Here is a 25,225-nt window from a genome sequence, read left to right as displayed (position 1 = left end):
TGAATTTCTCTGACCACCGTGCAGAAGCCCTATACAGAGGGACATTGAATATGGAACAGTTTGGGGAGGAAAGGCTTCACGTAGTGCTCTCTGTTTTGGTAGCCAGTGTTTTCCCATGGGATCAAGTAACAAGAAAACAGGAAGCATTGCTGCTATGTAGACAGACTGATGTGTCTCTTTATCTTACAGCCAGGTACAGCTGATCTGGAGGGAAGGGCTCCCAGAACAAGAGCCTTGTCCTGTCGTATCCTCTCTGGTGCCTGTGATTGTCTCAACCCAAATACAGACCCTGCTGAGATCTACACAGAGCATTTCTGAGGCAGCAAGCATTGTTGGTTGTATGTCTCTCAGTGGAGCATACCCTTTGTAGAAAGACCTCAAAGGACAGCTTCATGAAGGGGCTGACAGGTTTGCTCTAGAGTCCCTGGAGAGTGGGGTGAGGGTAGAGATAAGAAAGGAGGACACATCACAGAATATTCTAAACACCCACTTGGATGAATAGTATGTCCGAGGAAAACTGCTCTGAGTCCTTACCAAGAAGCAAGCTCTTCCATTACAAGTGGCCACTCGACGCTAGGGAAGACTTCCTACCAACTCTAGAATATTTATATCTAAGGAGAAGTGACCATTTTGCTTGTTTTTAATGCCGTTTGCTTTTGTTTATGTAAATTCCCTGTGTTCACTTTTTTAATATTTCAATGAAATAGAAAAAAATAAAAGCATACATAATCTATCATCACAATTAGTAATATTGATGTATGCTTTATAGTATTATAAGAATACATACATGAAGGCATGATACATAGGATAGGTATATATGTTGTATAAGTAAGTATATAACTTTGCCCATATTTATGTATGCACATGTGTTTTTTCATTAAAATTTTAAATATATCAACTGTTTTATAGCTTGCACTTTGCACTTAATTACATACTATGAAAACGCCATTAAGTCTCTGTCTACTGTCTCACATTTAATTACTTCATTCCTGCATTTATTTAATTAGTCTCCCTTGCAGAACACTCTAGGTCTTTCTAGTTCTCTGCCCAATTGTATACAATTGCAGGTATATCTCTGTCCCCGTTTCTGGCTACTTCCTTAGAAAATTGCTAAAAATAAAATTAATTTTAGAAAAATATGCACATTGAAGGTTTTAGACTTTATGTCCCTAATTATCTCCCAGAAATGATGGACTTGTCTATATACTACATGTGCTTGTGTGGACATATGTGTGTCCTGTTATTTCTGTTACCCTGTGACTACTATCATATAGCCAACAATTTCCAACCACAGTGTTGTACGTATGCATAGAATTTCACTAGTCACATAGGCCTCTGTCAGAATACCCAGTATTCATGCCTTCCTTCTCAATATTCCCTGAAATATGGAGGAGGGAGCTGGTATTCAAGGAGATTTCCTTTTAGGAATAGTTACTGTATCTATCCACTTGCTGTATTAAGTTTAAAGCCTCCCTGGGTAGAGATATATTAGCAGAAAGCTGGGGACCCCTGCCTGAGCTGTGCCCCCCCATTTCCTTCCCCCACCTCAGCCTGCTTTCACACAGAGTATTATTATGATGTGAAGCAGACCCACAAAAGCCGCTTGTGTGCCCTCAATAAGACTGTGGTGAGGATGCTGCTCATTACATCACACAGTCTTTGCTTTATGAGGGCTCCTGGGAACCATTCCCTGTCTGGCCTCTGTGTGAACAACAGTTAGAAGTTTCCTGAGCAATTGGTTTGTGTTTATCTCGCAGACGTTGTAAACTGTATATCTGACAAGCTTCCTTTATCCCACAGGCGGCTGTGGTGCTCAGACATCCCACTTGTGACCTGAAAGCCAGCAATGGGAATGAAGAAATGTAGTCATAGCCTGAGAAGCAGTTTTCATGTGCTCTTCCTGTCTTGTGATGCCTCCCCTTTTAATTTACACTATCTCATCTTGCTTTGTATCCTTTCTAAGCCACCTGAAAAACATTGAAAAGTAGATAGGTAAATAAAAATCTGAAAGACCTCCATAGTGTGTATTTCTGTCTATTTTCTTCAAAATGGATGTTTTGGCTCAATTTTAACATCTTCCTGTATACAGAAGTAAGGCTTAGTGCATGCCAGTTAGTACTTGGAGCAATACTGACCTTATAATAATTGGAATACCCAAATAATGTTGCTGAAAAATATTGTGATTGCCCTACCTCATTCTTATGATCCAGTGGAGTCAATGCCATCGCAATGATGTGAGTCTTCAAAGCAAAATGTTCTTTAATTACAATGAAAGCAGAGTCAATAGCACTACTCAAAGTTGAGTGACACAAAAGGGACATAAGTACCATGGAGAAATTGTTAGTGTCTGGATAAGCTTTGCCAGGGAGTTTTCAACAGCAGAGTGAAGGTTCAAATTTAAGAGAGAGATGACAGAATGAACTGCCATCAGAATGTAGATAGAGTTTACCTGAGCCAAACCACAACAAAACAAAACAAAAACCAACTAAACAAACAATCAAACAAACATGTTTCACATCATTGGTCATCAGGGAAACAAACTTTCAAATCACGTTGAGGTATCAAATGATCACCTATTTGAATTGAAAAGACTGATCAGCGTGTCAGTGAGGGTGTGGAATAACTTGTATAGACGGCTTGGTGGCAACGGTAAAGGATTCAACTGAGCTTAAAAACAGCCCTTTGTTCTCCAGAAAGTTGAATTCACATCTACACAAGACCTGGCCATTTCACTATTAGACATTTACCCAAGGGAAATGACAGAATATGTATACACATATAGATTTGCATAGTAATGTTTATTACAGATTCTTTTTAACAGATAGAAATGGAAAACAATGAAACAGTTAGCCATCAATAGGTTAATAGATGAGAAAATCATTATATGTGGTTTGTTACAATATTTCATTATTAGAATAGATTATTCCTAAGAACAACCTACCTAAATTAAAAATTTAATACATGCAATGATGTAAATGGACCTCACCTTAGAATTATTAAGGAAAGACCTTAATACTGCATGATTCCTTTCCCCACTCTGTGTGTGTGTGGTGTGGTGTGTGTGTGTGTGTGTGTGTGTGTGTGTGTGTGTGTACATGTTCATGTGTGTTTAAAACCATGCAAGTGCCACAGCAGACATGTGGAGATCAGAGGACAACCTCAGGCATTGGTCCCCCATCTTCCACCTTGTTTTAAGAGGGTCAGCCTCTTGTGTTCATTGCTGTTCTCCATGCTATCTGGCCCAACTGCTTTCAGGGATTCTCCTGACTCGACCTCCCATGTCACCACAGGGACACTGGGAATTCCGAGCTACCACACAGGATTTGTATACATTCTGGGAATCTGAACTCTAATCCTCATCCATTGATCCATTCCACTAAGCCCTACATTGATATGAAGTTCTAGAATACATAAACTAATGCATAGTGTCAGGAAACAAACCAGTGGTTATTTATTACACACTGGAGTAGAGAAGAGATTAATAATGGGGACAAGGACACTTTGGAGGTGACATCACTGTCCATTATCTTGATTGTGAAACTATTTACATACAAAAAGACTAAATTTGTCAAGTTGTATTCCTTAAAGTTTACATCTCAATTATCTTCAAGTTGCTTGAAAATATGTGGTATTAAATGGAAGCTAAATATGGTGGCTTACTCCTGTAATTCCAGCACTTGGAAGGCTGAGGCAAAAAGACAACAGGTTTGGGGCCAGCCTGGGCTGCGTAACAAGACGTTCTTAAAAGGAATGGAAATGTATGTGTATATGTATGTGTGTGTATTTTAGTGTGTGTGTGTGTGTGTGTGTGTGTGTGAGAGAGAGAGAGAGAGAGAGAGAGAGAGAGAGAGAGAGAGAGAGAGAGAGAGAGAGAGAGAGAGAGAGAGAATGATGGACAAGTCCTGGAGAAGATTAGCTCAGAACTTTATATTTGTGTTCACACTGACAAGAGCATGACAGTGCTATCATAATGGATGCTCTCATTCTGTGTCCCATCTTCTGGCTTTGTACCCATCCATAAAAATGTTCTTTCATCTTGCTAGGCAAGTAGGATCAGTGAGCAGAAATGAAACGGAAGTGGATTCAGGATTAAAACACTGTCCCAATGGACTCTACTCAGTGATGGCCTCATTCAGCCAGGGAACAGACTGTTCATTTCAGGGATGTTTTCTAAGAAAAGAGTAATGGTTTCACCCAGAAATCCAGGTACCTTTTAGTCATGGATCAATGATGTCACAAACTCAAACCATAAGATACTCCATTTGTCTTAGCTTTAGTAATGGTAGCTTTAAAAACAAAGTTTTTAAAAACAAATGCTTGTTGGGCAGTTTGTATTGACAAACTCTAGAACTAGAGCTTTTATATTGCCATTAGTTTCCTTATCTATAAAATGCCAACCTAGCAGAACAGTAGCTAAGAGCTCACAACAGCATGTTTGGAGAGCAATGTCCAAGGAGCAGAGATATTTAGAAATGGCCACACCCCTCGCCCACCACACCCTTCTTCACAACACATAATTTCTTTTTTGCAAAGGGAGGAAATGGTGTGAACAAGGGTCTCTCCAACTCTTACCTGAAGCCAAAGTTTGTCATGCTGGGACCACTTCCCACCTGCAATGCATTGAAAGGTGGCATTCTGCCCCACATTCACCTCAACGTTTTGGAGTCGCAGGAAATGAGGTGCTTTTCCTAAGAGACAAAACCAAACACAGAACACATGAGGACAGGATGCAGTTTCCAATACCACGTCTCCATCAGAGGCAGCAGCCCAGGATAGGCCTGGAGATCCTGGAATGTGTGCCCAAGAAGATGCCAGGCTCAGATGAGACCAGACGGGTCACTACAGCATGAGACCCATTCTGTGATCATCATATATTGACCTATTTAAGTCTAGTGAGGTCTATGAAATTCACAGGCGACCATTCCCAGTTCACAGGGCAGAAACCTAAGACTCTGAGCATTGTATAGTTTGGCATAATAAGACATACATAAAATGAGGAGTCACGATATGAGTCCTGTCTTATGAGATCCTCAATGTTCCTATGACTAGTTACTGTGTAATCTCTCTGTTAACTTGGCCCACATATCACTAGAATGAATCTAAAATGAATGTCACTCCTGGGAATGACAATACGTGAAAAGAAGACTCATAAAACTCAAAGCTCCTCCCTTGACTATGCTGAGGCTGATGCTGATGCTGATGACTACAGCTGTTAAGGACAAATGTACAGTAGGAGAAAAGGAGGAGGAAACTATATCTCTCCTTTACTTAGTATTTCTAGATGATAGGTACCATGGCCAGCACTTACAAATTTAGTCAATACAGTGTAACTGACTCTATGATTCACTAATAGAGAAGCAAAGAATTCCAGAAAACTGGTCATGTTCACAAAGGCACTGTAATGGCTGGTTTTTGTGTGTCAACTTGATACAAGCTAGAGTTATCACAGAGAAAGGAGCCTCCCTTGAGGAAATGCCTCCATGAGATCCAGCTGTAAGACATTTTCCTCAGTTAATGATCAAGTCGGGAGGGCCCATTATGGGTGGTGGCATCCCTGGACTGGTAGTCTTGGATTCTATAAGAAAGCAAGCTGAGCAAGCCAGGGGAAGCAAACCAGTAAGAAACATCCTTCCATGGCCTCTGTATCAGCTCCTGCTTCCTGACTTGCTTGAGTTCCAGTCCTGGCTTCTTTTAGTGATGAACAGCAATGTAGAAATATAAGCTGAATAAAACCTTTCCTTTCAACTCTTGGTCATGATGTTTTGTCCAGGAGTAGAAACCCTGACTAAGACAGGCATGCGGTTTGCATTCTCAACTTTGCACTGTGACACATCCTAAGCATGGGTGGGAAATAGAACACAAATTCTGAGGTTTGGGCACATGGATAAAAGTCTTCAAGTGAAAACTAGGATGTGAGGTAATCAGCCCCACAGTTAATCCTGGGTTTCATGTTGGATGACTTGAGTTCATGTCTTCTGTTATTTGTGTGGTCAAGTGCTCTATATAAGTCAATCATAAAACAGCAATAACAGGTTTCCATGAGTTGATAATGAATGAATGACAAGAGGAATGAGTTTTGTCATTGAGTTTTATGAAGTTTCCCTACCACTATCAATAAAAACAGTGATAAGCTGGACCCAGACTACTTATACCAAGTGGGGCTAAATGGAAGTGCCTTAGAAGACCAAGGACATCAAGAAAAATAGGAAGCATAACATGTACTTAACCCCCCCACCCCCAGTGCTAAGCAGTAGTCTTACTTGAGGTTTCTGTTGCTGTGATAAAACACTAAAAATAACATGGGGAGGAACGGGTTTGCTTCATCTTACAGCTTATAGTTCATTGTTCAGGAAAGTCAAGTTAGGAATTCAGGACAGGAGCATGACGGTAGGAACTGGGACAGTGGTCATGGAGGAGTGTTGCTCATTGGCTTGCTGGTTGCAGCTCGTTCAGGCTGTTTGCTTAAACCACCCAGGGCAACTTGCTTAGGAGTGACACCACCAGGAATAGACTAGGCCATTCCACATCAATAATCAATCAAGAAAATTTCCCCACATAGGCCAATCTGGTGAGAGCATTCTCCCAAAAGATTTCCTCTTCCCAAATAACTATATCTTCTGTCAAGTTGACATAAAAACAGCAAGCAAAACACTTTGCATGTTTTATCTATTCTAATTTCATGGTATCCCTGAGAAGCATATGCTAAAGGGCAGAAATTAGCATCAGCAAGTCCAAGATTGTTGTGACAGTTATCTTATTGTCAACATGATATAATCCAGAGTCACCTGGAAAGAGGGAGGGACTGTGGACACTCAGTTGATCAGTGGCCATGTCTACAGGGATTAACTTTTTCTAACTATTTTTATCAACTTATGAGAATTTCAAACAATATACTTTGATTATACTCACCATCAGCTCCTCCTATATCCACCCTCTTCACCCTTCCTTCCCTACCTACCTGTCTTTGAGTTTTCTGTCCTATCTGCATCAAGTCTGGTTTATGTTGCCCAACTACATTCTGAAGGAGAGTCTGCCCTAGAGTGTGGTCTACCTACCATGGTCAAATCGTTGAAGAAAAATAACACTCCCGCTTCCTGCATCTATCAAACGCACTAACTCCTAGGCTAGTGGTAGAATTTCATGCCACCTCCTACTTCCATCCTGGAATTTTATTTGCCTTGAGATTTCCCAGGTCTTGTGCTTGCTGTCACAAGTCATTTGAGTTCATGTCTGAAACTGCCCTGTTGTGTCCAGAAAACACTGTTTCCTTGATGTCATCCATGGTTTATGGCTCTTAGAATATTTTCATCCCCTTTTCCACAATGATCCCTGAGTCTTGTGGGGAAGGATGTGATGGTATGTAGGTACCATTTAGGGCTGAGCATGCCAGAATCTCATTATTTTCTGCACACTGAACGGTTGAGAGTCTTTGTGTTCATTACTATCTGCTGCAAGAAGAAGCTTCTCTTATGGTAGTTGAGATGCACTGGTCTATAGCAATAAGTTTAGCAAAACAGTATTATCTTTGAATTTTTCTCCCCTACCTGCCTATGACCTATGTAGTCACAAGTTCTTATTCCTATTATTTCAGGATTTAAAACTGTGCGAAACTGATTTTTTTTTCTGTTTTTATCACATTTTCGTTTTAATTAATTTTCTCCTTCTGTATCATGCATAACACCGTGAAAGCTTCCAGGTCAGTACCAGCTTGATTTCTCCTGTTCTGGAGTCTTCAGAACTATGGTCTTATCATCAAGTTCTAAAGCATATTGACTGTATGGGACCCCATTGCTAACAACTCAAAAATAGATAACTCTTTCTGTTACTGGGATTTTATTTGTTAACATGTGGTCTCTAGCTTTGAATCCTTAACTATGATAGATTGTAACCTAGAATTTTAAGCCAAATAAATTCTTTTCTCCTAAGTTGCTTTTTTATCAGGGTATTTTATCACACAACAGAAATGAAACTACACCAGGCACCAAAGCTACAGAGACAGAAACAGAATTCAGACCATTTCCATCTGAGCCCCAAGCTCAATTTCAAACTAGCCACCCTATTGCCTTCTTGGTCTTGGGAGGAAAGATGGTATCATCAGACGGGCCTCATAGCACAGAGAAAGAACTTCTAGGGTAGACGGTAGTGAGTCTCCTGGCTTCTCTGTTTGCTCTCAAATACTTTACAAGGAGCCCAGTCCATGCAACTTTCTCCTGTGGATGTTTTGAATGGTTTTGTCTACCAAAATGTGCCACTACCAGGAAGATTCTCCAAAACTCAAAGACTTCAGTGGGATCAAGGACACTTGCTGTAAGAAAGTATATACCATCTGCTCATGTTTTTAAACCAGCTGACAACAGTTCAGATGCTGCTGTCAGGACCCTGCGGCTAAGGTGTCAAGGGTCCAAGGCCCAGGTGAGACCATTTCTGTTGTCTGTCTCCAAGTTCAAGATTTCTGCATCTACCAATGTGATAAATGTCACGTCACTTGAATTGCTTGAAATTGTTGTCCTTTGGTGCTCCTGTATAATTTTGAGAAGCTATTTTTGGAACTACCAGTTCTTCAGCCACAAATGGAGCAAACCTTACAGGTCTGATTTTGCTTCAGTTCTAAAAGGGATGGAAACACCCCTCCCATATAGGAAGAGGATGTATCTTGGCTCCAAAGTTAAGATGTTCTGTCTGTTTTACAAAGGCTCCTCTTATAAGCAAGTGGCATGTGGTTAAGCTCTGGGGCATGTACAGTCAGAACTAGTCCTTCTTTGGTCATTGATTGGCACCTGCCTGTTTCCAACACTTCCCCTCCCCTCCCACTTCAGCCCCAGAGCTTCATCCTTGATTCTTTCCTTTTCATTCCATCCCTTCCCTCCCTTCTATATTCAGAATGTGGATGTCGAGTATCACAGGTGTTAAGATGCTGGGGACACACTGATAGCCCTGATTTGCAGCAGACACATCAAGCCCGAACCCTCACAGGAACCAGCTATCAAAATTAACAAAGCGATTCCACTGTAAATCAATACTAACAAAACCCGCCACTGTCTTGCTCCATCTTTTCTTTTTTCCATTTTGGAAAGATATTTCTGTAAAATAAGGTGAAATGTTGCAGTCAAAGTGAGGACCAAGTATTTGCCCCTGGTTTCAATGTTGGCAAATTGTTAAGGTGTCGTGGATAAATGGGGAACTAGAGAGTCCTCACACTACAATAAAAGGGAAGCTCTGCTGCTAATGGCCAGCAGAGAGGGGGGCGGGGGCGGGGGCGGGGGTGGGAGCACCTTGCTCAGAGCTGTCAATCATCTGATTACTCCAGAAATTATGAGAAGTCTGTTTAATGTAAAGTCTCTCACCCTAAAATCTTGACTAAGTTTGATGAGAACACCACGGTCTTAGCCAAACCCATCAGCAGTCAGGTCCACCAGTTTGTGGGCTCTCATAAGGTGCTCTTATGTTCTGTCTCTGGAACAGTTCCCACTAGCAAGTTGTACCCTCTCAGGACCTATAAATCCAGCAGTGACTCTCCTTCCTCCACACACTGTGTGGACCACTGAGTTGCAGGAACTTTTCTCAACTATCTTCTCATTCTGCACTGTCTCCATAGACCCTCACCCTTATCTCTGTTCTCCAAGGCCCCGATCACCCGAGTCTGGAGATCAGTGTCTTTCTGTTGGGATCTGCCTTGTGTTTGGTCTTCTCTGGGTGCCTGGCTATTCTGACCCTCCTTCCATCCCCCACCCCAGTCTCCTCTTCCTCCAGACACCCTTTCTACCAAACACCCTTTCTATCATTATCTGTTTTCTGCCTCTACATTTCTGTGAATGAAATTATTGCACCAACATCAACTCACCAACCTTCAGCCAAAAAACAAGTGACTTCAGGGCCTACAAGCAGCCACCAGCTCAGCTTTAAGCAGTACCCCTCCCCTCTCAGTCCTCCTTGAGACTGAGTTCCCCTAAAATGGGAAGCTTCTGAACAGGGTGAAGAGGAAACTGGTTGTGTTTTGGGGGCAAAATGCCTTGGTACCGGTGACATTTAAACTCCTGCAGATGTCAGTGCAGCATCTGAAGATGTATTATTGTGCCCTTTATCTCGCTCTTTAAAACCTGACAACGCTCAGCAGGAAGCCACACAATTGAAGTGAAAGCTCCTACATCCATTAGAAACAATGTTGCTGACGGTCTGTGGGCTGAGAGACAGGACCGAGCAAGGCTGTGATGGGGGCAAAAAGAGGTTGGAAAAAGACTCTAAAAGTCAACTTGGGAGTTAGAAAGTTTGAAATTGTGTGGCAAAGTGTGCTGACATTTACCAAAGTTATAACTGCTGACGGCTGACACCGAGACCCAGGTGTGGATGGTGGCTATGGCCAAAATACTTTTGGAATAATAACAACCACAAGAAAACAGTTAAATGAGCTATAAAATATGGATGAGAAGTTTTCCATTATAAAAGAAAATAATTTACTTGGAGGATAATGCCTGACTTTTGGTAACTGTTTTGCAAGCTTGAGGTAAATATTTAAAGCCAGCTTCAATGTGTAGAGGATAAGATTGCAAATCAGTGATGATTCCTCTGTCCACAACTTTTAGAATAATTAATTGAAATGTTTATTGATAAATTCTGGCCATATGTCAATAGGAAATAATTTGAAGGACAGAAGGAGAGACTCAGAAAATTGAAGACATAATGAAATGCATCTTTTTAATATAGATAACATCTTTAAAAACTTCTGAGGGAAATTAATTCGAAGGCTGAGGTTTTGGAGGGAAACATGAGCAATATATTGGACAGTTCAGAAAGTGCATGTGCTACATCATGTGTAAACCCATCAGCAACCCCAAGGCCTGTGGTCAGTACCTCAGAGGCAGCAGGAACTCTCGGAGATAGAGAAGCAGTCATCTTTCAGCATCTGTCTCCCAATGTAACCAGTCAAAGACTAGTTATCTCCAGGGCCTGATACAGCACCCTTTTGCATGTCTATGTTTCTCCGTAGTGCTGCTATCTCCCAGAACCTCGAAAGCAAACTGTAACTGAATCTAGAAATAGAGCCTCGTAAGAACTGATTAAGTTCAAACGAGGCTGTTGGGTAGACACTGATCTAATCCCAACTAGTGTCCTTATAAAAAGGAAAGTTGTGGACACACAAAAGAACTCCAAGGACTTACACAGATAGGAAAAGACCATGGGAGGTTGCATGAAGAAAACTGTTTTCAAGCCCAGGAAGATGATCTCCAAAAGCCTTAACCTTGACTTCCTAGCCACAAGGGCTATTGGAAAATGTAGTGATTACTTAAGCCACCTAGTCTCTGGTACATCCTGAAGGCAGTCCTTGCAAAGCAATAAACCATCTGCTCCATATGATATAAGCGCAGAGCTAGCTGTTTGCTGTTTGGTCTCATTCACTTGGCGAGAGGTTTGCGAGGACAGACAATGAATTTGTCTTACACAGTTCTGCAATCCCAGACACTGAGTACAAGCACAGTAATTGCTCCCCGTGTGATGAGTGGCTGACTCTTCACAATCCTGCTCCAAGTCATCCCTGTTTTTGCATAGTTCTTGAATGTTCTTTCTTATAGTTTCCCCATCCTTCCTATGGGACTCAAACTCATACACTGCACAGCATCCTTCATGAGTTAACTAAAACTATTCCATCCCCCAAAGCCTTTCTAACATTGCCTCTGCTAACATCCACTCAATCCCTGAGGCCCTGAGTGGGGAAGTCCCAGGTCACCTGCCCAAGGTTTACCTAGGATATTGTCTGCTCTGCTCCATCTACCGGGACACACTGGCAGCACTGAGATGTTTTCCAAGGCAGAGATTCTGCTTTGGAAACTTGCCATTTCCTCTTGCTAGAAGTTCCCTTCCCAAATTCTTAGAAATCGAATTCCTTTCTATGGTTAGAATCCCAGCTCTGACCACATCTTTGAAGACGCCTCGCATGAACACACTACTGAAGGAGTCCCACTCCCCATATTTATCACAGTCACAGCACATCCCGTTATCCCAAATTATCCACTGCTTATCCACTACTAGATATTTTCATTTCTTTCTTCCTTCTCGCCCCCTTGCCAATTAAGCGCCATGAGCACAAAAGCCAACCCCTTCTTACTTAACTATCTGCTATGTCCGGGAAAGCTCTTGAACACATAGTTCATAATCAATAATTGACTTGTTGAGGCGAAGGATGGATAAGGTCCTGTGCTAGCAATGACTACACTGCACATGAGTGGGCTATGGGTGTACCTCAGAGGTCTACACACAGTGTCGGTGTTTGCACATATCCTTGATGTGATTTTTTCTCCAGTTCCAGTTACCCTTTCACAGACCTCACATTGTGTGTTCAGGCAAGGATGTGCTTAAGCCTCCTAAGCACTAGGGTTGAACATAGCCACAATACACCATGCAGAAATAAAGCCAAGGTCATGTCTTCTAGAGTTATATCCCATGGCCCATTTGCTGGGTAACTGACTCTTAGCAATTCTATAACCATGCAATCCACACTTCTCAGCAGGAGGAGGAGGCTATCAGGAGAATCTTAAATTCAGAAGTCTCAGTGAACATAGGGAAGATGTCCAATGAGCCTTAGGAATTGTGTGGGTAAAAAAACCATCCAAATGCCCCCCTGGGATGCTCTCCTACAGAGATACAATAAAGAAAAGGGAGTATTTGATGGTGGTGGGCAGGACTTGGAGATAAGACAGTTTGAGGCTAGGGCATCAAAACAGGGTATTACCATGAAAGCGAAGTTTCCTTCTGAAACACAGACCACTGGGACCCAAGGACAGAATACCATGTGGTATTCTTCTGCTAGGAAAAAAAAAAAAAAAACAGTGTCACCTCCCAGAAAGACCTTGTCCAAGCATAAGAATGATCCATTTAGGCAGCAAAGATGAGCTCTATGGGGAAGTATTTGAGGAAGATCAAAGGTTTACTGGGAAGACTGCTCAAAACTGAAGAATGTACAAGCTTGAATGTATAGTTAAATGGAAGCGAGGAAAGCCGATATTTCCTCACACTACTGTCCAGTATTGAACACAGATCATCCCGCAATGGGCATCTGACATTGATAAAACTCAAAAGAGTCAGAGAGGGATGACAGTCAGAACAGGCAAGGAAAACCTGTCTGCATGCCTACCATAGAAACCCTGCAATGCTGGGGACTTTGCATCCACTTCACAAGAAAGTCTACTTCAACACAGACATTTCCCAGGCATGAGCAAATGGAGAGAACCATCTAAGACACTCTGAAAGACTTGAGTCATAACCCAGAGAATAGTGAGAGTAATAGAGAATCTAACCTCAGTGTATCTGAGTTGATTACTAAGGGAGTGGGTCTCTCTTATATACATGTCAGACCCATCCCCCACCCCAAGCATTGCTTGGAACCTGGAACTTGGCATGCATTTTCCCCAGAGAAGGTGCTTTAAGCTAATGAGTCAGATCATGGTGGTCTTAGCCCAGGAAGCTAGAATGAAACAATGATTTAAGGTCTGACAATTGAATGGTAGCAGAAGTGAAAAGATCCATTTCAATTGAAGCAACATGATGGGGGCTGGTGTGTGAGGCTCATGCCCAGGTATGGGGGCATACATTAAAGGAACATAGAGAAGTACATAGGATGCCTCATGAGGAGGCTTCCTTACCCATAGCATAACTGTAGTTCGAATATGATTAATCTTCCAAACTCATATCAAAGTTGAATTCCTGAAGTCAGTGGCACAAAGAGGCCAGAATCTGACTGTGACATTTAGAGCTGGCTGTTTCAGAATGTCGTAAGGCTTGGAGAAGGTCTTCATAGTGGGACACTAAGAATTCGATCCTAGTATTAGAAAACAGGGACAGAGGCATGGCATCCACATGGGCACTCCCTCCTTATTCCCATATGATGCCCTGTTCTGCTCCCAGACTCCGGAAACCCATCACCGACCTTAGCCTATGAAAATGTTATGCCCTTCAAACCTCCAAAAACTGTGAGCCAATCAAACCTCTTTTCTTTAGGAGGTTAGTCTTCTTGCTCTAAGAGGACTGTTTATAACAATAAGTACCTGCTTCAAAACTTTTGAGGTCTCAAATAAATAACTTAATGATGAGCCATGGAAAAGTAAGAACAAACAAAACATCTGAGTAGTAGATGAAAAAAGACAATCAAAACCAAGACTGAAATTAATGCGGTAAAAACATACTACAAAATAATCAATAGCACAATGAGATGGGGATTTTTGGAAAGATTGGCAAGCCCTTAGTCCAATTTACCAAAAGAAAAGACACAATTTAGTAAAATTAGAAAGGAACTGGGAGACATTAGAACAGATACCAGTGAGATTCAGAAAATTATAAGAGCATATTTTTTAAATGCCCCTACTCTACTAAACTGAAAAAAAAATCTAAAGGAAATGGAAACTTTTCTAGATGTTGAGAATATATCAAAATTAACTCAATATGAAATTTTAAAAATCTTGAACAGTTTTATAATGAACAACAAGACCTAAACAGTAAAGTCTTCCAACTGAAAATCAAGCCAGGACTAGATGAATTCATTATAGAATTCTACAAAGCCTTCAAAGAGCAAACTCAACTGTAGATGGGCACTCTATATCAATCTTCAGCCCGAAAGTCTTGGGAAGCAGAACAGGAGACTGAATGAATGGACAAGTAAAAAGACAAGAAGGGGGTCTGTGAATTGCTAGTCTCTGAGCATGACATGGCTGCTGCACATGTGAATTCATAACATCTTGTGGTTCCCTACGTATGAAATGCACAAAATCTAGCCAGTTCAAAATTCTAGCAAGAACGGAGAAAGAGCTCCCTAGAGAGCCTGCCCCTAGCTGAGGAGCTATTGGCAATTGACAGCTGTAGTGTGGGGGAGGAGGGGCAATGTCTTTTTTTCTTTAGGTGTATGACCACTGGCAGCTCCCTATGCCCCAAGGATGAACCCAACAAATGTGAATATATGGAAAGTACTAATTAGACTCTGTGGGTTTTCAATAATTAATTAAGAAGCAAACAAGGAAAGAATGAGGGAAGGAGGAAGGAAGGAAGATGAAGCTAGGAGGGAGATGTAGTGTGGGATTCCGAGGGTAACTGGAAGGGTAATAAGATATAGATATAATAAAGATATATTATATTACATGCATGAGATTTTCAAATAATATATTATATTTTTAAAAATGTCAGCTTGCCATGGATATTTTATCCTACTAAATTATATTTACTCACTGTCTCATGACCACATGGGAGAATGGAGAAACCCTCAGAGGTTATGTAGAATCAAATGGCAGCCAAGAAACGAATAGGAATCTACAACAAAAGCATTCCCAAATCGAGGACCTGGCATCCCAGCCAACTCTGGCAGTGATTTCCATGATCCCTAGGTATCCTTAGACTTTAGACTTCCAACCATATACTTGTAGGTGTAATGTCATCACAGCTGTCTGCACCCAGGCTGGACCGGAGCTGTGGCTCTTTGCTGAAACACCTTCAAGTTTTATTGCGTGGAGGGGAGCTTCAAGGAGGCGTGGCGAGCATCTGAAGACTCTTGATGTCCTACCTTGAGTACTAAGCACCATGAGAAATCTCGCCCTATACCTGCATAGAGCTGTTGAGTGTATTTAAAATTATTTTTAAAGAATTAATAGCTTTGGGGTTCTTCTCCCTGTGGGTGGAGAGTGTGCTAATTTGCTCCATGTTTAATGTTCTTTTTTTCTGTTCTGTTTTGCTTTTTAAAAAAAGACAATTGCAAAAGATTCTATCCAAAGGCCTCTAATCCTTCCACTTCAGTGGTCTGAATCCCACTAATAAACAATCAGGACTTTAGACTCCCTTAATAATGGAGAGAGATTCAGACGAATTGTTTTGCCAGTCTCCACAAATTCCTAGAGATGCTGCCTGTTGAACAGGCAGGCAAAATTATGGATTTATTCAGAACTGATTGCCTTGCGTTGTGTGAGCAGTTTTGAAGGATTAAGAGCTAGTGAGTGAGAGATAGCTATGAGCTGAATGAATAGGAGTTTGCCGCCTTGTGACTACTCAGGCCCACATGGAGAAAGAATGTATCCAGAGAAATGAATAGACTTACTGCACGGATGAGCAAGGACCCGAACTTCGTCCACAGCGATGTAACCAGGATGACCTTTCAAAGAGACGGATTCAAAGATCACCTGCAATACACAGGGCTGATGTCAGTTCACAGAATCAGTTGTCTGCATTCACCTGAAGAAGCTACCCAGACCCCAGTCACTTCCTGTGCCAGCTTCCCATCAGAACCAACCAACAATATCATATGTTGGGAGCATACACTGTGCTGACAGATGACTTGGGTTTCCAAACTAGGCAAAAAGTTCACACTCTGGTGACCAGCAAGAAAAGTTAGCCATTTGGAATGGTTTAAGGGATTTTTAGCAATAACATTCAGCCATAGCAACAAACAATCAGAACAAAGCCCTGGTTCCCATCAGTACCTCCTTCCTTGTGGTTTCAAATGAATTACAAATGGTACTACTTATTAATAGCCCCACCTGATTACTGATCTTGAAGTAATTCTGTAGTCAGTTTGGACTTCCTCTGTGTGTGTGTGTGTGTGTGTGTGTGTGCACGCGCGTGCATGCGTGCTCACCCATCTTTGTGAATGTGTAAATGTATATATTGGTATGTGTGTTTGGTGACCAGAGGTCAACCTCTGTTGTCATTCCTCAGGTGCTACCCATTTTGGGTTTTTGGAGATAGGGGATTCTCCAATTACACTGGACTGTCAAGTAGATAGGTGTGCCTATCTACACCTTCCCAACACTGGAACTGTAAGAACATGCCACTAAACCCCTGCCTTCTTCTTACAGGGGTGCTAAGCACTTTGCAGGCTGAGCCATTTCCTGTTTCCAAGACTTCTTCATCACATCCTTTAGAAACTAGCAGCAATGTACCTGGTTGTATCCAGGAATGGAAAGAAGCAAGAATTTTCTTCTTCTCTACTCTCTGATTCCTACTGAAACCTTTTACTTCCACATGGATTTTATAAATAAGCTCCCCTTGCCTTCTCTGTCCCCTCACTGAGGACAGATGAGAATGTGTGCAAGCACCATGGTTAGTAGTCAGTACTCTTTCACACTACTAGTTCACACTCCCACAAACTGCATCAGCTACATTCCCAAACACTCTGTCAACAATTATCTGTCAGACTCTAACCCTACATTCCTCTTGCAACCCTCCTCTCTCATGGGCTCCTCAGACTCACACAGTTCCTGGAGTCTGCACTTTCTAGATCTTCCAACACTCTCCAAAAGCCAAGGCTCCACAGCATCCAAGTGACTCTCTCTGTAAGACTAATTCCTTTACACCTCTTCTTGAACCTTGTCAGGCTCACTGTGGGCCTTCCCTCTCCAACCCCAAACCCTGCCCAGTGTTCTTCTTGCATTTCCCCTGCACCCAATTCCAGAGCTTCAAGAACATGAGAGAGAGAGGCTGACTTCTCATTCCTTACCCCCACAGCTTACCTTCCTTCCCACCAACCACGATTTCTGCACGTAATCTCAGTACCTGACTGATCACTGCTACAGTTTCTAAAATCTAGGCTCTTCTTGGCTTCCTTTTGCTACTCTGTGTTTCTAGGCCCTACCCTTTTCCCTCTGGCCTTAACATATATAAATGGCTTTAGTTTTTCCTATTCATGAAAAACTACCTCTTTGTAGCAAGTCCTTTTCTGTGGCCGGTTGCATTTCAATCACAATTCTTAGTAGTTTAATATGCCATTCCTAACACCTCGTTGCTTCCACCATAAACTATTAAGCATAAAAATCCCAATCTTTATTAAATATTCCTCCCAAGATTGTTCTCATGACAGACACTGATATTCTAATTACTAAATCTGATGAAGCTACCCCACCTCTAACAGTTTCTCTAACTTTGAGAAGGAAGATGGTAGGGCTGGAAACATGGCCCAGCTATTAAGAGCATGGGCTTCTCTTTCAGAGTTCCTGAATTCAATTCCCAGCACCCCTATTGTAGTCCATAAACTTTTATAACTGTGGTCACATAAGACTGATGTCCTCTGCCAGTGTGTAGTCATACATGTACACATAAAATTCACAAATCAAAAAATTATATTTTTATAAAAGAAGAAAGAGGATACCACCTTTGAGCTGCAGGTGCAGTAACTTCCTGTTTTGAGTCCTAGTGTCTGCACCTAGAATTTCCAGTGTCTACCACATTAGGTAACTTTTTGGTGGAAAGAATTAATATCCTATTCGAAATGTTAGACACTTGAAGTTCTTGTCATATAGGTCTTTCGCTTTCTTGGTTAGATATTTTATATTACTTGTGGCTATTGTAAAGGGTGTTGTTTCCCTAATTTCTTTCTTGGTCCATTTACCATTTGTATAAAGGAGAGCTACACATTACTTTTTTAAAGTTAATTTTGTTTCCAGCCACTTTGCTGAAGGTGTTTATCAGCTATAGGAGTTCTCTGGCAGAATTTTAGGGGTTGTTTATGAATACTGTCATATCATCTGCAAACTGCATCCTCAGTAAATGTCTTCAATAACTCTTATTACCACCCTACTATAATTGTCACTCTTCACAGATTTCTGGGTCTCAGCAAATATGACACATTTTGTTTTCTCATCATCTGACTGCACACACTCACCCTTGCACCTCTGCTAACTCACTGGTAATGCCAAGCCCAGCTCTCTGTCCTAAGTCATTAGTCAGAACACCAATCATCATCATCATCATCAAAACACCTCATGGTTCAGAATTTCTACCCACATATCATAAAGTTGACTTATGTGCAATCTGTATGTAACAGCTATGAGCATATTTCAAGTCTTCTACCTTACCTCCCAATGCAACATCCCTCTTGTAATACTGTGCTATTATATGGGTGTCTTGGCACATCTATGGACTTCTACTTCAACCTCATCCCTTATTTTGATTCTACCATACTGAAATTTCTTAGATACCTTAGATACAGTCCTGCTTTTTCATATCCATTATTAGACAGATCATAGGGAGCAACTATTTGTGAGTCAAAGCCAGTCAGGTATCAGTGCCAGTGTTTTGATTCAGCCTGTGATTGTTTTCCACATCTACCACCTTGTCGATGTTCAAAATGAACTCCTGTCCTGTCTCTACTACTCAACTCAAGTCTGTGGTTGGACAATACAGCTGGTGATGCTATTGACAGGAAATCACTACAAGGAATCATGTTGTTCAGGCCAGTGGACCCAACACTCAGTGTTGTCTGTTGGCTCTGGAGCTCTAAAAATTATACCCAAGAGAGCAAATGAAGAATATGGCAATAGCTGTGAATGGGGCAGTTTTCTTGATGGTAAAGTTTATTTGTGAAATCTGAGAATTTTGAGAAATAATAAAGGGCGGGGTGACAGTCATATAACAAGACAGCTGCTTCTGCTCTCAAAAAGTACATTCCTAAAATGATATAGTCCTGTCCTTCAGAGAGAACTAACACATGGAGTTGGGCATAAGCTAAAACAAGCAAAAGACCATGCAGAAATTAAAAAAAAAAAATGGCACATCCCTCATCCTGCAGTCCTGCAGAAGGGAAACCTTATAGAAGTTTTTCCATAAAGAGCCAGATCTCTCTCTCTCTCTCTCTCTCTCTCTCTCTCTCTCTCTCTCTCTCACCATCTCCCCCCCGTCTCTGTCTCTGTGTGTGTGTGTGTGTGTGTATATGTGAGTGTGTGTGTGTTTAAATAATTTAATGGAAAAAATCAAAGTAAAGTCTATAGGAAAAAATTAAAAGAAATACAGTATGTACAGCCAATATATTTCAAAAGAAATAGCAAAAAATGTATTCACTGTGTGGAACAAAAAAATGACAAATACAAAATGTTTGTTTTGACAATAAATATAAATGGGTTAAAATAGAGAAAAACACTCAGACTGTCTAAATAATCAAAGACTAATTGTATACTGTAAGATAAACACCTTAGGCAGAATGACTTAGTAACCTTACAAATAGCAAGTGGAACAAAGACACAATAAGAAAAATGTAAATGAACAGAAAACAGTTGTTTTAAAAAATAATGTGAATTTTCAAAGTAGAATTTTAACCAAAATGGAAAGTATAAACCATCAAGGAGACTGACTTGGTCTCTAAAATTCAGACTATAAACTTGAAAGGAAAATGATAATGGGGAAAAGAAGATATTATCTAAAGATTCTATCCTATGTCTTGGTTTCTGATCAATCAAATGGAAAAAGCAATACAACAAATATATATTTTTCTAAATGTGTTAATTTTCTGTTCAAATGCTCATGGATCTATAAAAAGATCATAAACTAGATTACAGTGTAACATCAATATGTCTCCTAATAAACAAAATTGTGTAGATTTAGTCTTACGCATTTTTCTAAATCAAACTTCCTAAGTTTTTAAAAGCTATACAACGTGTCTTAATAACTATGTCATAATATGTTTCTTGTATTAACAAGAGTATGAAAAATATTGAAAGCCAAATGACATATGTGATATATATCCCAGAAGCATATCCTTTTTATTTTTGGGTGGGGATGGTTTCCAAATAATTACTGATAGCCAAGAAAAGAAACAAATAGTCTCCAAAAACTGTGATTTCAATAGGAAAAGTCATAAAAGATAAAATAGGAATGATATTAATCTCTAAGTGTGAAATTCTTAAATGGCATGGGAGATGTTCAGAGATGACTCAGAAGGCTCCTGTACTCCTGTTGCAATGATGCACCCCACCACTCTGCCTTGGCATGGAAGATGCTGATAATGGCTAGGTATCAGTACAGAATGTCAGCATCCTCTAAGAAAGAAAGGCCTATGCAGGAGCTGTCAGCACAGAGATAATGGCTATCTTTGGTCATGAAAATGTGATAAGAGATAGAAGAAGACATGAGAATATTCTAGAGCTGGATGTCTCCAGAGGGCAGGGAGGTAAGTGGTGGAGTGGGGTGGAATACTGAAGTGGGCCACATGTCCTGAAGAGCAAAGGACAGGGACTCTTCAAGGGGATTCGAAGACCAGAGTGGAAGAGCTGATCCAGGTATCTCAAGCACCTCTGAAGGACACTGCTTAGCCTCAAGGCTGGTGCATAGAACCTACTGTCAACAAACTCCAGCTAATTTGGGTCTAAAACCCTGATGGAGTCTTCACGGTACAATCGTCAGAGGGGTGGAACTTATGCAGACTGGTTCAAACTTGCCTCTGTGCAGTCAAAACCTAGAAGTAACTCCCAGGAAAGACTAAGAGAGAATTACGTTAAGCTTAAAAAAAAAAACCAAAAAACAAAACAAAAGAAAAAAAACATCGTGCTGTACATGTTTGGGGGAAGGCGGTGAACATGTCAGGTCATGGCTTAAGAGACTTGGGGTTTCTCTCTCGGATCATCAGCAATCCTTCTGCAGAAAACACAGTAAACATTTCAAAGGTCTGCAAACATTTCTTAAAAGATAAGAGAAAAATGTTGGCTTATCAGAGTTCCTCTTAGGAAGAGTGCTGTACAGGTGCTCTAGGGAAAATTGCTTAGAGTCTAATCAACGGGCATTCTTTCCCATGCCAGCTCAGAGAGATCTATGTAGCCCATGTAGAAAAAAGAGCATCTGCTGTATAAGAGAGATGGACATCTCATGTGGGGCAGGAGAAGAGTAGGATTCAGAGGGTGGGAGGTAGGGCATGCTGCAGTGACGAAAACTACTGAACTGTTACTGTCAATACTACATGTAGAGTGCCAACTGCCAGGTAGATCCTGAGAAAGGGACTGAGTTCTGGGGAGACTTATGCCAATATCAGGCAAGTCCTTCATATCAAGGGCTTATGGGGCACTTGAACAAAAGGCCATTTCACGTAGGCAGGGAATGGAAAGAAGAATAAGCAGGTGGCTGAAAAATTAGTAACAGTTTTATTTTTCCCCCTCAATATTAGGGCAGAAAAGTTCAGAACCACTAAAATATGAAATAGAATTGATATCACCTGGAAAGAGGCATCGATCAGAAGCATGAGGCTTACGGGGCAGTAAATCAGCCTTCCCCTGGGAGCGAGGCAAGGATGGGGAAGGTGGGGCAGGTGGGGTGGGTGGGGAGGGTGGGAAGGGTGAGGCAGGTGGGGTGGGTGGGGTGGGCTGCAAAGGGATTTTTCTCACCTAGGGCCCTTCTGAAGGCCCAGCAGTCAAAAGCCCAGTAATATGAAAGATGACATTTTTGTTTATTACAGAGCTAAAGTCAATTTTAGGACTGTGAAATATGACTTTAATAAATGAATACACAAACCCATGAGGTTCAAAACCCAGCAATGCTGGAAACTGAATTTGACTCAGTCCACAGGCTCTATGCAGAGAACCGGAGCTTGAAGTATGGATAATTAGAAATAAAAGCCTGTTTCACTCCTGTCTCTGTGTGTCTTGGGAGGTTCCCTTTCTCATTATGTCACCTACCAGTGTGTGTATTTGAATCTGGACAGAGGCAGGAATTTGGGTATAAATGTGTGCTTGACTGTGCTCATGGCCACATGAGTGTCTGGGAATGGCTAACTGTGCACAGAGGTAACATGTGCTTTCTCCACAATGCTGCTCTCAACACAAGAGTGGTTTGTCATCACAAAGCTCAGAGTAGAGGAAATTTGAGGATGCAGAAAATTGTTTAGAAGTCTCCTGGTGTGGCTATTTACCTCAGAAATGGCACAGAGGCTAGAGAGGATAGGCCAAACCATGCAGTATCTTTCTTTAAGGATGGCTTCCTCCCTTCTTCCATTTCCTTCTATTTCTGCTCCTTCTTCCTTCCAATCAATTCAACCCTGACAAGCCTCCTCATATGGGATCTGGCTTAGCCTACAGAGGCACCCATCCTGTTCCTCTCTCTGTCTTACATCCAAGTCCATTGGGAACCTAACTGATGGATGGCAGGACACAGGACATCACACAGCTAGAGACCAGCAGATTCCAAGAATAGGAAAAGCACTTCCTCAAAATGCAGGACATTGAGCTCAGAGCTGGAGAGCCTAGACAGGATTATGGGAACTTTGATTTACCAATAATGTCCCCTATGCTAGAAGACAGAATCTGCTACCACCAAATACAGGGAGCTCTAATACAGATACATGAAATACAGAAATAGGCTTACCACAGGGCCAGAGAAATGGGAGCTCATCAAATGTCCTTTCTTCCTCAATCTCCATCAAAGAGCAGGGCAAATGGTGGGAAATTCTATTTTCTGTATCAATTACCCTGTTTGGTACACTTCAAGTCATGACCCTATCTTGTATCTACTCATAACAGGCTCTAGAAAAGGTCTAAGTGGAGCCTGAGGTCTCATTGAGAGTACTTGTGAGTTTATGCAGATGGAAGATGTTAATACTCAGCAGTAAAGTGGGAACACTATGGGGACCAGGGATCTTAAGTTGTGGCCCGAGATTTGTCAATACCTTGCTATGTGCTGTTGGACTCTGTAATGTATCTCTCAGCCTCATCAGCATTAGACCTCAGCATACTAAAACATGGGTATCAACTTGGGCCATCAGCTATTGTCACACATAAATTTTCATATTGTGAGATCTGCTTTCATGGCACAATTGTAGAGTTAGGTAATGACAACAGAGAACTTAAGGCTTACCAATCTAAAACATTTTCTGTCTCATGCACCATAAGGACAAGCCAAATCCACTTCTACCAAAATACAGGCTGTAAACCTCTGTGGAAATAGACGCTGTATAATCTAGCAATCCAAATGGTCCTCATGACACTCAACAATTCACTAGGACAAGATGAATAAACCAGGGCCATCTCAGATAAACAAGGAAACTGGGACATCACTCTTTAGAATACTACCTCGATGTTAAGAGGGGAAGGTTAAGGTCAAATTTCCACAGAAGACAGTAGATTAAATACCAATGCACAGATTTCATTCTGGCTCCCTAGTACCCTACTTGGCTGGCTGTATTTTCTAGATGGAATATACTGCAAAGCTTTCCCAACGCCTGGAACACTTCACCGTCACTAAAGAGCATGTCAAATAACAACGAGTGTGAGTTCTTCCCAAGAAGTAGCAAAAAGAATGTCTTGCCTCAACCATGAAACCATGTAGGTACATGTAGAAGGTTAAACCCCTAAAGGCAACCTAGACATCTGGCATGCCCTGGAGCAAGCTTTGTCATATGAGTGTTTTATAAGGTATATTGGTGATAAAAGCTAAGTTGAGCTGTTTGGATACCATATACAGCCTTAATTTATACCGTATCTTGGGAATATGCATAAATTTTATGGTCAGCCTATCAGTACACTTGGTTCTGCAATGCTGTGAAGAGCCTATGATGGGTGTTACTTACAAAGCACACAGTACATGCAAATGTTATAACCTTGTAAATTGCAAATACTGTGAACTCTGAAATATATCTAACACCGTGAATGCCAGATCAAGGTTTGTGGACCTGATATTACTTTAAAAACATCTTTACAAGGAGGGAAAAGATAAAAAAATATATAATGAGGTCAAAGGCATCTTTCTAAAACATCTACCATAAAGCATGTCCCTGTGTTAATGACACACATGGTAAAACTATTATAGTCCATTTTTAGCCAATTTTCTTGATAAGACATTGCTTCTCCCACAAGGGAGTAGGGCTCCACCTGATATATGTAAAATGATTGTAGTCCATACTCATTACAATAAGGCTAGGCTCTGTCTGACTCACCTCTGCATTTCTGACAGGATATTTTACACTGTGCCTGTGATGTAAGCACTCAACAAATGATAGGTATCATCATCATCAACACCATCATCATCATCATCACTATCATCATCAATAGCTGCAGCAGCATCCCCTCAGCATCACCATCGGGATCATCATCATTCTCTCATCTAATTCTAGAGGAATTACAGGAAGTGCCTAACAGAGGACGATGCAATCATTCTAAAACAAATCACAACTCATTGGAGATAAAATGGGAAATAGATGTGGCAAAAATGTAGGCTAAGTACTGAAGGTAATTGAGTATTAAATTCTGATTTTTAGTTTCTGAAGCAAAGAAGAAATAGGGCTGAAGCTGCCTCACTGATGTAAACAAGCAAGCTCAGTAGAGAAAAGTATTCCTAATCCGGATGGACTGAAAGAACTATCAGGGAACTCAGGGCCATCTAAGAAGCCCTGGCCACTCATCTGTCACCCTGGGGGTTACGTTATGCTTCAGACACTAGAAAAATCTCCTCAAGATGCAAATTTGTGGTACCTTCTTACTTGAAAACCTTCATCAGGGTGAATGCAGAC

The 25,225-nt window shown here is 41.2% G+C and overlaps 1 protein-coding gene across 1 annotated transcript in view; it reads right to left on the bottom strand.

Moving 5' to 3' along the window:
- The window catches only part of LOC114623086 (receptor-type tyrosine-protein phosphatase T-like), a gene marked incomplete at its 3' end in the record, with an annotated part of 676,953 nt that overhangs the window by 456,912 nt on the left and 194,816 nt on the right, over positions 1 to 25,225 (bottom strand). Inside the window, exons 4-5 of the mRNA XM_028769777.1 lie at positions 16,067 to 16,148; positions 4,573 to 4,688 (exon numbers count right to left, since the gene is read on the bottom strand). Of these exons, the coding sequence (XP_028625610.1) occupies positions 4,573 to 4,688; positions 16,067 to 16,148 (198 nt within the window). The remainder of the gene's footprint in view (positions 1 to 4,572; positions 4,689 to 16,066; positions 16,149 to 25,225) is intronic.

The sequence above is a fragment of the Grammomys surdaster genome, unplaced genomic scaffold (genome assembly GCF_004785775.1).
Source record: "Grammomys surdaster isolate TR1022 unplaced genomic scaffold, NIH_TR_1.0 193, whole genome shotgun sequence".
NCBI classification, from domain to species: Eukaryota; Metazoa; Chordata; class Mammalia; order Rodentia; family Muridae; genus Grammomys; species Grammomys surdaster.
This window is presented reverse-complemented; position numbering and strand designations above follow the sequence as displayed.